Source organism: Ochotona princeps, chromosome 8 (assembly GCF_030435755.1).
Source record: "Ochotona princeps isolate mOchPri1 chromosome 8, mOchPri1.hap1, whole genome shotgun sequence".
NCBI classification, from domain to species: domain Eukaryota; kingdom Metazoa; phylum Chordata; class Mammalia; order Lagomorpha; family Ochotonidae; genus Ochotona; species Ochotona princeps.
In genome coordinates, this window is record NC_080839.1 from 82,765,848 (window position 1) to 82,776,839 (window position 10,992).

At 52.0% G+C, this 10,992-nt stretch overlaps 1 protein-coding gene across 1 annotated transcript; it reads left to right on the forward strand.

Annotated features, from left to right (window-relative positions):
- Positions 1-611: 611 nt before the first annotated feature.
- On the forward strand, positions 612-6,223 carry FAM110C (family with sequence similarity 110 member C). The gene is made up of 3 exons (XM_036497271.2): positions 612-1,673; positions 1,719-2,213; positions 5,738-6,223. Exons 1-2 carry the CDS (start codon positions 1,211-1,213, stop codon positions 2,189-2,191), a joined length of 936 nt encoding a protein of 311 aa, XP_036353164.2. The 5' UTR covers positions 612-1,210; the 3' UTR covers positions 2,192-2,213; positions 5,738-6,223.
- Positions 6,224-10,992: the final 4,769 nt, after the last annotated feature.

Here is a 10,992-nt window from a genome sequence, read left to right on the forward strand (position 1 = left end):
AAGGCAGTGGAGGACAACCCAAAGTCTTGGGATCCTGTACCCATGTGGGAGACCCAGAAGCGCCTGGCTCCTGGTTTCCGCCTGGACCAACCCTGACCATTATAGCCATTTGGGAAATTAACCAGAAAACCCAAGATCGATCTCTCTCTTTCAAATAACATTTTTTTTTTTAATTCAGGAAAAATGGACACTTAGTGAAAGTTTGCTCCATATCTCATGTGAATTATCTCATTTCCGTAGGTGGGAAGAGCTTAGGCTCCAGTACACAGCCAGAAGCACAGCCGGCCATAATCATTCTCAGCTGAGGGGACAAAAACTCTGGGTCAGTTGCCTGCCCAAAGGACAGCGGGGTTGAGGGTTCTTTTACACTCAAGCCTTTTGAGTCCTTTCCTGGGAGAACCAAATGCTGATGAATCAGGGCCCTGGGCCTGGTGGCTTTGCTCATCCAGTTCCTGACCAGATCCCGGTCTCTTTCTACCCAAAACACAACCCCATCTGAACCTCTAATTCAGACCCCTGGGCCGAGAGGCTGCGCACTCACTCGGAGAGAACCAAACCGTCCGGTTTTCGACAGCCGAGATCACGCCGGAATCAAAGGACCAGAGGCACCTGCCCTGCGGCGCGCTCCCTGGGCCCCGCCTTGGAGCTGCTGGCGCCCGGCGGCGACCTCGGGACTCGGGCGGGGAACAGGCGCTCTCTGGGGCTGGGCCAACCGGCCGCTCCCTCTCCTGGGTCCCGAGCGCCCTCCTCCGCGCCTACTGTCCCGGCCGGTGCTCAGGCTGGGCCGCCCCGCGGGGGGAAGGGATCCGGGACCAGATAGGAGGTGATGGGGGCGAGACCAAACGGGAGGTGACGGGCGGAGGTCTGGAGCCAGGTGAGGGGGTACCCGGCAGGTGAGGGCGCCGCCCAGGTCACTGTTGGTCTTGTTGGTCGGTGGTCTCCGGCGCCTCGCGGGAGGAGAACGGGCGGACGGTGAGGGGCGGAGCCCCGCAGGGCACTGGGCGGGAGGTGAGGGGGCGGACCTGGCAGCTGGCGAGGCAGACACTGAGTCACGCTCCGCGCGGACTCAGATCCGCCCCGCTCGCACCAGGTCGTCTCGTCCCCGGACGTCGGCCCCCACCCACCGCGAACTTCGAAGACGGCCTGCGGTTGCCGGTCTCCTAGGCCCCCCGCGCGTCTGTGCCAGCCCGGCCGTCAAGTCCTCACGGGGATGCGCGCCATGCCGCCCTCGGACGCGCCCGCGGCCGAGCGGCTCCAGCCCGAGAACCCCGGCACCCCGCGGCAGGTGCGCAGGAGCGCCGTGGAGAGGCTGGCGGCCGACCGCGCCAAGTACGTGCGCGGGGTCCCGGCTGCCGAGGGCTGCGGCGTGAACGCGGCGGCTGCCCAAGAGAGCGCCCCCGACGCTCCGGCCCGCGCGCAGGCCCCGGTGGTGCGCAGGGCGATCGCGCGGAGGCCTCTGCGGCCGGACTCGCTAGTCATCTACCGGCAGAAGTGTGAGTTCGTACGGACGCCGGGCACCGACGGCTCCAGGGGGAGCCTTGGGAAGAAGCTTTTGCCCGTGCCGGGCAAGGACAGGGTGCCGGCTTCCGCGGACACGCAGGGCGTGGGCGAGGAGAGCGGCGCCCGGGGCCGGAACGTAGGGACGGCGCCCGCGCGCCCGGGTCCTGTCGAGAGTCTCGCACCCCTAGTCCCCAGCGTGCCCTCCGCGGCTGCCCCAGCCCCCAGCGCGCCCTCCGCGGCTGCCCCAGCCCCCAGCGCGCCCTCCGCGGCGTCCCAGAGCGTCGCGCCGGCGCCTCCTGGCCTGGAGCTGCGGGTTGCACGGCGCCGGGGGCTGCAGCGCTCGCAGTCCGACCTGAGCTCGCTTTCCTCCACGGCCAAGGCCGAGTACGATGCGTTTTTCCAATACTGCGGACTGGACCCCGACGTCGTGGAGGCGCTCGGCCGGGAGAACTTCTCGGCCAGCTCGGACTGCGTGGCTCTCAAAGTGCGCAGTGTAAGCGTAGCCACCTCCGACAGTGGCTTCTCCCGGCGTAGCGACGACGACGGCGAGGACGGGCTGTCGGGAGCACTCAAGGAGCAGGGTCCAAGCGCCACATCGGTCATCGAGAGGAACGCGCGCATCATCAAGTGGCTGTACACCTGCCGGAAGGCCCGGGAGGGCCCCGGCCAGGGGCTGCAGGGGCCTGCGTGAGTGCCTGTGCCGCCGTGCGCAGGTAGGAGGACAGGGTCGGGTGGGGTTGGGGGCGATGCATGAGAGCAAGTGGGGCCAGGGTCAATGGCAGAAGCCCTATGCATCCCAGTTCCACTCGGGGCCCTCTGTTGTGTGCACTGTCTGGAAGGGCTGGCTCCATCCTGTAGTTGAAGTCAGCGCGCAGCTGCGCCGGGACACTCTCGCGCCCAGGCCGGCAGCAGGAAGAAAGGCTGCTGTACCCCTGTGGCATCTCCACGACCTCATCCATCAGCGTCCCGAACCCAGTTTAGCGAGATAGATTTCCGCCCGCCTTCTGTGTGAGTTGTTCTGGAAGTTAGGTCTCTTGAACGGAAGAATCGGACCACATAGAGCCAGAGCCTCTGAGTGGGATCCGGGAGCAGCCCAGCCCCTAAGTCAAGTCGGGTCTGGGAGCAGCTAGGCCCCGAAGTCAGGTTCTGATGTTTTTATGCCTGGGACAACTATTCGGAGGAGGAACTGTAAACCAACACGGAACTTGCCTCGGGCTCTTGTGCTTGGTGTGCCTTGTAACTTTCACTTATAATTTGTGGTGGGGTGCCTTGTGATTTACCCAGTGTGTGTGCACGACGTGCAAGGATGAACTCCACCCGGATGGTTAGCGGATCTGCCTGTAGACCAGGTCTCTGTTTGCAGCCTTTGAACTCGCGGCTCCTGGTTCTCCATGAAGCTTCTAATAGGCTGTGTGAGCCAGTCATTCCCCCCGCCCACACACACACCCTGTGAAGCACCACCCTGCCCCTCCTCACTGCCCCCCCAGCACCATTCCCTGCTTGTCCTGCCCAGTGGTTTCCCCATCCTCCCTCAATATCCCTGTTGCAAGGGCAGTTAGGGGGCGCCCTAAGAACCAGACCTTGTGGCTTCATTGCAACACACTATTTTCTCATGCCCTCAAGCCAACGCATTTGCATTGACTTAGCCTGAGGTTGTTTGCCTGCAGTTCAGATAAGCTAATTGGAGACCTGGTGTAGCAGGACTACCGCCAGGCAGGCTTCCTGGAAAAGGCCTCAAAGCTCCTCTGACTCGCTCTCACACAGGAGCACAAGGAGGGGTGAATGGGCAGCTTTTCCTAAACTCTGGGAGGTCAGGACGAAGTTCTCCCTGGTTCTTTAGCAAAGACGTGCGTTTACCGGTCGCTCAAGCCCCCAAGGAATATCAGCAGGCAGTGAGAATGTTCCACTAAGTTAGCTTACCTCTTTTTCTGCTGTCTTGGTTCTGAGATGAGGGAGTACTGACCAGGCATTCCTCACACACCACGGCGGTGTGAAGGGGGCAGCTCTGGAAGGAACATGGTCCCAAACACAAACTGAGGGTGGTGCCTCCACCCTGCATCTGGACCTTTCCCGACTAGCAAGTGACCCTGGGAGCCGGGACCAGGCTGTGCTGTCTGTGAGAAGGTGGCTGGCTGGTGACTCCCAACTTCTGCATCATGGCCTGGGTTTGCTGTGCCTGTGCTGACTGGCACATGAAAACAAAGCATTCTGTTGGACTTTGAGAAATAAACTTTGTGTGAGGGTTGTGTGTGTGTGTGTGTGTGTAGGTTCCCTCCAAGTAGCGAACGCACGTGAGCCAGTTGGTGAAACTGATGATATGAACAGTAAGGTAGAAGTGCTGCTAACAAATGGAAATAAAGTCAAGAACGGTCCCTCTGATCACTCCAGACCCAACCTGTCTCTAGTTCCCAACTCTTCTACCTCAGAGTGAGTCTAGAGTTCCAGCTGTGATGTCATCTTTCTAAGCTTTTCAGGATAGAATCTGTGAAAAGCATGAGGAAGTTGGTTGGAACAAGGGGAATGAGAGCGAATTTGGAGGTCAGGGGGTTGCTTTGGAGGTTTACGACTTGTGTCCTTTATCCCAAGCCTGCCCAGAGTGGAGACAGTGTCCCCTGCTTCTGATGAGGCTGGCAGACACCAGCACAGACACACATGGGTTTCCAGCTCTGCCCATGGACACGACCCACACACTCTGGCATGTGCCCCTTCATTCTGCCCAGCTGCTCAGAGTCATGTAAGGAGGAAACTCATCTCCTGAGGGGACTCCAGCTTGCTGGGCTGGGTCCACCATGTCCACAGCCCCCACTGAAGAGCCACAGGAGGGGCCTCCAGGCCCTGCCCTGCAGGCAGTTCCCGGAGGTGAGGAGCCACCCCCCCCCCCCACCTACTGCAGCCACCTCAGAGCTGCAGCAGTGAGAATTCACACTCTGTTTGCTTTGCGGTCCTTACATGCTCCCTTGTGGGCACTGGTTCATATCCCAGCTGCTCCACTTCTCTTCCAGCTCCCTGCTTGTGGCCTGGATAAGCCAGTGAAGGATGGCCCAAAGCACTGGGACCCTAAATCTGCATGGGAGACCCAGAGGAGGCTCCTGGCTCCTGGCTTCAGATCAGCTCAGCTTCAGCCATTGCAGCTACTTGGGGAGTAAACCAGTGGACAGATCTTTTTATCGCCTCTATAGATCTGCCTTTCCAATAAAAATAAATCTTTTTTTAAAAAAATAGCACACCCAGAAGAAAAGGGCACAATCATGATTTTCTTGCCACATGGGGTAGAAATGCTTGCTTTTCAAAATTGAGCAAATCAAACTGCAGAGTGAGCCACAGAATGTGCCTCAAACCCTGGGCCCCAACAGTAGGAGCCAGTCACACCTGGGTGGTTCTGGCCTAAGGCATGAACATTGCTCTTCTGTCTGCTGGGTCTAGTCATACTCTGTCCCTTGTGAAATTCATCAGATTGAGGACTTCTCAAAATTTAGGTCTTCCTGATTTTCTGTCATTTACATCGAGTCTGTAAAACTTGCTGATTTTAATACTTGTGTAACAGAATGGTAACTTGTTCTTTATGCTAATTAAGGATAAACATTACTGGCTTTCGAGGCAGGCGTATTCAGGTGTTTGGCAGCCATCTGCATATTTCTTTGATTGGAAAGCAAAGAGGAGGCCCTGGAGAAGCCGTGTGAGAACCGTGACCTTGTGGGCTGAATGGGTGCAGGACATATGGGCTCACCAGCCTCTCTCCCCCGTCCCCTTTGGCTGTTCTTGGAGCTCTGAGTGACCACTGGAGCGTGTTGGAGCAAATGAATTGCAGGGAACCCCAAGCCACTCCTTGGTCTTCTGGCCAGCACCTGCCTTGCGGAGATGAAATGTTTGAAAGGGTGGAGTCTGCTTGACCTCAGGGGCTTGGTCAGACTGCCTGCCCTGTTTTCTACTTTGCTATCCAACTCTGGTGGTCAGCACTGGTCTTGCCAACATTTGAGAATGCTTCCTGCACCCAAGTAATTAGAGGCAGAGAAATATTTAGGACTGAAGGGAGGTGGGGATTTGTTCTGCCAGAGAACCAGATGGTATCTGCCTTTAATGAAGCTACTGACTTATTTCCAAAAATTAAAATGCAAAATGGAGCAGTTTTAAAACATGGAAAACATGCTGAAGATGGGGCCAGATTTTATGCTATGCTGTTTGGTTCTGTAACTTCTGCCTGGACCGGGTTGATCACCATTTTCTCTTTACTCCTTAGCCAACAGACTCCCCACATGGAGCTTCTGGATGTCATGGGCCAGCCCTGCAGTGTGCACAGGATTGGTGCCTTCCTGGGAGTGAAGCCCTGTGGCTGCCCCGAGTGACCTCAGGAGGCTGGAGAGGCCACGGAGAAGGTGGGAACACAGACCTGGAGGATCGGTCAACCTTTGGATTAGCGGCTGAAGCACGGGCAAGGCGCCGTGTGTGCACTGTGCTTCCTCATGCAGTGAGAAAAGGGAAAGCTCTTGGGAATGATTTTCAGGGGCACCTTTTGGACTGACTTTATACAAGAAATACTGTGATGCATCTCACTTTAAAAAAAAATGTCTAAAAGCATGAAAACCAAGCAGTTTACTCCTTTTGCCCTGCTGGGATGATTGGAACCATATAAATCAGGTTTCTATAATAACGAATATAATCCACCTGAATATCATTGTCCACCAAGAGCAAGCACGTGCTTGACACACTGCTGCAGACCTAATTTGCACTGCCCTTGCACTGGAGGCTACAGTTCATTTTCAAATTCTAGAACCAGTTATTGCATCTTATGAGATGAATGCATGTGTAAAATCACAGGGCTGGAAGGTCATTCTGCTAGTGTGCTCCTCACAAGGCAGCAGGCACGTGAAAAAAACCTTTGTAAAGGAACATTGGAGTCAAGAAACTGCCAGAGACAATTCTTACTGTCGCTGGATTGTTTCTTGGGTGCTCCCATCAGGTCAGGAGCAACCTGGCCGCACAGCTCCCTGGGTCCCACTCCAGAGAAGGGAGGGCCCTTGTGGGGGCCTCTGGGGGAAACCTTTTTGGCACCCATGGTCTAGTCCATGCCGCGACAGACCATGGGAGCAGTTCCCTGTTCTTAGTGGAGAGCATGCTGTGATAGCTAGGAGACCAGGGGCAGAAGGTCAGAAGGGGCAGCTGTGACCCTGGTCAGACACTTGTGCCTGACACCCAGAATGTTGCAAATTCCGAACCTCCTGAGAAAAAGTTGTCAGTTCAGTCAGCTCTCCTGAAGTTTACTGTGATTCATCAAAATGCTTCTTCAAGAGCAAAATTATTAAAACATTCAGGAGAGAGTTGGATTTCTCAAAGGTAACAATGTTTTTAAAACCCCATTTTGAAATGTTCATGTATTTAATATTCTATTTTTGTAACTGTTTCACCGTGAGAATAGATTCTGAGTTACTTAAATATTTATTTTTACAGCTAATACTCTTCACATAACTTTCCTTTCTTCACATGGTTTTAGTTTCTGTCGACGAACTTCTAAGCCATCTTCTCTGGCTTGTTTGCATGGCTCGTGTGCCTGGCTCATCTCTAGCTGAGGTGGAGTGTCTGCCCTCCTCTGGGTGCTCCATCCTGCCGCCACTGTTCACATAAGGCTGAAGGTCACTTGGAATACTTGGAAGTCCTGTCCAAGACACTGTTACCCCCTTCAGGCTGTGGCAAGACAGCAGATTGCAGCTGTACGACACTTTCTGCAGATGTGTGAAAATGCTGCTGGTTTCCTGTTCCCTGTATTGCACTTACTTTAAAAAGATAGTGCTGAAGATGTGAGCAGTTTTGTTTTTTGTAAGATTTGTTTGTTTGTATTTGAAAGGCATTTTTACAGAGAGGAAAGACAGAAAGATCATCCATCCACCTGTTCACTCCCCAAACGGCCTCCAATGGCCAGAGCTGAGACGACATGAAGCCTTGAGCCAGGAGCCTCTGGGTCTCCCACACAGGTGCAGGGTCTCCAGGACTTGGTCATTGTCCACTGCTTTCCCAGGCCACCAGCAGGCAGCTGGATGGGAAGTGAGGCATCGGGAACACAAACCAGCACCCATATGGGATGCCAGCCCTAGCAGGTAGAAGATTAGCCTGTTGAGCCACTGCGCTGGCTCCAAAGTCGTGAGTGAATTTAAAGGATCTTTATTCTCCTACCTTTTCATATGTGAATGCTTTCCACTCTAAGATCAGGATGAACTGAGGCCTAAGGTCAGAATGGTGCAGCTGCCCCACGTGCACATCAGGTAAAATCAGAAAACTCCTCAGTTTCCGCATAAACCCTCCAAAGTCTTTCAGAGACAGTTGTACTTTGGAGAGGGGGCAATTACAGTGAGTTCTGGAAGTGGGTGCCCAAGATGGCCCATGGAGACTGGGCAATGGGTCCGAGACAACAAAAGCAGCACATTGGTTCTCCTTGGCTTCTGCTGGGTTCAAATCCACAGTCTTTTCTGACTCTCTGGCTTGGTCCACAAGAAGAGAAGCAAGAGTTAATGCTGCCAAATCCTGTGCTGTTTGTGAAAGAATAGAATATAAAATAATACAAAATAACTGAACGCAGTGGAAAGAACAGGTGATTGATAAAAGAAAATAACTTGACTGTGGTCTTTTTCACTTGTGTGTGGATACAGATTCACACAGCTTTGCCAAAAGGTACTCACATAACTGTAACGTGTCCTTATTATGTGCATACACTGTGTGTGTGTGTGTGTGTGTGTAATCTACATATGTGTGTGGCTTTTCAACTGCTTGCCTTTGGCAGTGGAATGAAATGGCAGTGCTATTAAACTTTACCATTCTTCCACAGGCTCAAAGTTCATGACTGTAGATAGCAATACCATAAAACATCAGGCCCAGATGATCACAATGGCAGTTTCTAAACAGTTTGTTTTTTTTCCTACAATACTACTTGCAGCTGGAGTGTAATATACTATTTTCTATATTAAAGAAATGAGATTTTTATCACTTGTGAATGTTTACTTGTGATATTGAATAAAGGGTTTTCTGAGTAGACCGACTCTGTCACTTGTTTTCTCTGGGCTCCTAAATGTCGCCTTGTTGGATCGACAGCAAGGACAAAGGTTTCCAAGTCTTGAGTGAGCATGCAGCCTGAAGTGGCCAACTCTGCTGGAGACAGAGTACAGGAAACGGTTCCCAGTATCTAACCTTTAGTTTTTCTTTAATGTTTCATCTGTCTTTGATTTTCATGTTTTATGAATGTCATTGGAAAAGGCATTGAGAGCACTTTGTGTTTTTTCCCATTAACTTATCCAGAGCAAGCAAACTCCACTTGTCCCAAGTTCTGATCTGATGGTGGGGAGGTGAGAAGGAATTCTCCCGCCTGGGCAAGACTGTGGTTGTTGTCAGTGCTGAAGGTGCTATGCCTAATAACCCAGAGCCACCTTCACAGGGTCCTAGAAGAAAACAAGCCCATTGCTTCTGTATTTCCCGAGGAACACAGGCTGTTTCAAACAGTTCAGACTTCATATGGTGCAAGTTCTGCTGCTGGGCTACCAGCTACTGCTCTCCTCCTCCTTGGGGCAAACTGGAGGACTCACCTCTCATCTACCCATTTGGAAAAACCAGTAGAACAGGAAACAACCAGATCATGCACAAGGACAAACTGTTTAAATTGTTTTCATGATGTTCAATGACCTGAATAGAGTTACGTGCGTTTGAATGTGCCAGTTCAGAAATAATGAATGAGAAGAAAGCTGAGGTTCTCAACCAGGGTCTGTATCTCTGGTCTCAGAAGCTGCAGGGAGAAGTAGATGGGGAGAAAGCATGAAAATAGAGCTTGTCCCCACCCAGAATGTCCTCGTTGTGCCTGTGGCAGGGCCTCACATTCAATAGCTGACAGTTCACTTTATGCCTGGTCCTTTATGATAGTTCCTTTATGTCTGCACCAACAACTGCTCACCTCAGGTGGGACCTAACATGAACTCACCAGTTTAACTGTTCACCTCAGGGCAGGATCTAACATGAATTTACCAGTTTAATTGTTCACCTCAACTGTGATCTAACACGAATTCACCAACAGCTGCTCACCTCAGGACAAAATCTTATGAATTTCCATAGAATATGAGACTCTGGACCACAGGACCAGGCAGACATAGGCTGGCACGGATCCTGACTTCATGACACCCTGTAGGACACTCCATATTGATAGTAAGCAGTGCTCTTAAGTGCAATGGCTAGAATAGAAAGTGACAGATAGTGTAGATATGATGCTGTCCTCCTGTGGCATCAAAGCCATTAGTCAAGGCTGTCACCCATGAGAACAAGTAGAAATCACCAGTGTATGCATGGAGGAACACAATACTGCACAGAACTGGGTATTCATCAAACTCACTGCCATGATAGGGCTTGCATTCTAGTTGGGTGGGTGGGTGGGGGCAGATAATAAGAAGAGAAGGGGATCTGGCACAATAGCCTAATGGCTAAAGTCCTTGCCTTGCATGCGCTTGGGTCCCATATGAGTGCCGTTTCTAATCCCGGCAGCCCCACTTAACGTCCAGCTCCCTGCTTGTGACCTGGGAAAGCAGTCGAGGACAGCCCAAAGCCTTGGGACCCTGCACCCATGTGGAAACCCAGAAGAGGCTCCCAGCTCCTGGCTTCAGATCAGCACAGCTGCAGCCATTACAGCCCTTTGTGGAGTGACTCAATGGACAGAAGATCTTCCTCTCTGTCTCTCCTCCTCTCTGTATATCTCTTTCCTACAAAAATAAAACAAATCTTAAAGAAAAAAAGAGGAGATGGGGTGGGGCAGGGGAGAGAGAGAAATAGATAGGCAGATGATAGAAGGATGATTGAATGACAGTAGGGGACAGGTGAAAGGGGAAAGGCAGGCAAGCAAGCAGAGTAAGGCCTATGAACTTGACTGATGGACTGTGATCCTTTGACTCCTGTTTTATACTTGATGGCCAATCTGTCTGAATCATAAATGGAACCCAAAGTACAAACCATATAAAAAGAGGCAACAGGGAAAAGGAAACATGGAAATTGTGAATGCATTTCTTTCACTGAGTGGTTCCTTCACTCTAGAAGGCTGCAACATGCTACACACAAGAGCTCAGGACGCTACTTGAGAAGGTTATAAGTCCACAACCTTCTTTTGGGTTTTAGAAGAAATCCACCACTCAAATTCAGGAGAATCCTTAAGTCAGGACAGCACACTGAGAAGAGTTTTTTCCTCACAACCTCTGAGAGCTCTCTCAGACCCACCCCAGGAGATCCTGGCGGGGGTGGGCCTGGGCGGGTCGGGGTAATGTCTCCAGTCAGTTATTCTAATCATAGTAGCCTCTTAAATGATTCAGTTGACTCTACCATCCATTCATGTATCTAAGGTAGACGTGAACCAGTTGATGGTTCCCTGTGTCATGTGTTTCAGGGTTCTCCAGAGGGAATTAGTAGGACATAAAAGAAAGCTTCACAAAGTTCACAGCATGCAAATTAAAAAACAATTGTTCTGATGAAAAAAAAATT

Coding starts and splice junctions, on each gene's coding strand:
- FAM110C (XM_036497271.2), top strand. CDS start 1,211: ATGCGCGCCATGCCGCCCTCGGACGCGCCCGCGGCCGAGCGGCTCCAG. Junction 1,674..1,718: donor GCGCCCGGGTCCTGTCGAGA/GTCTCGCACCCC, acceptor CGGCTGCCCCAG/CCCCCAGCGCGCCCTCCGCG.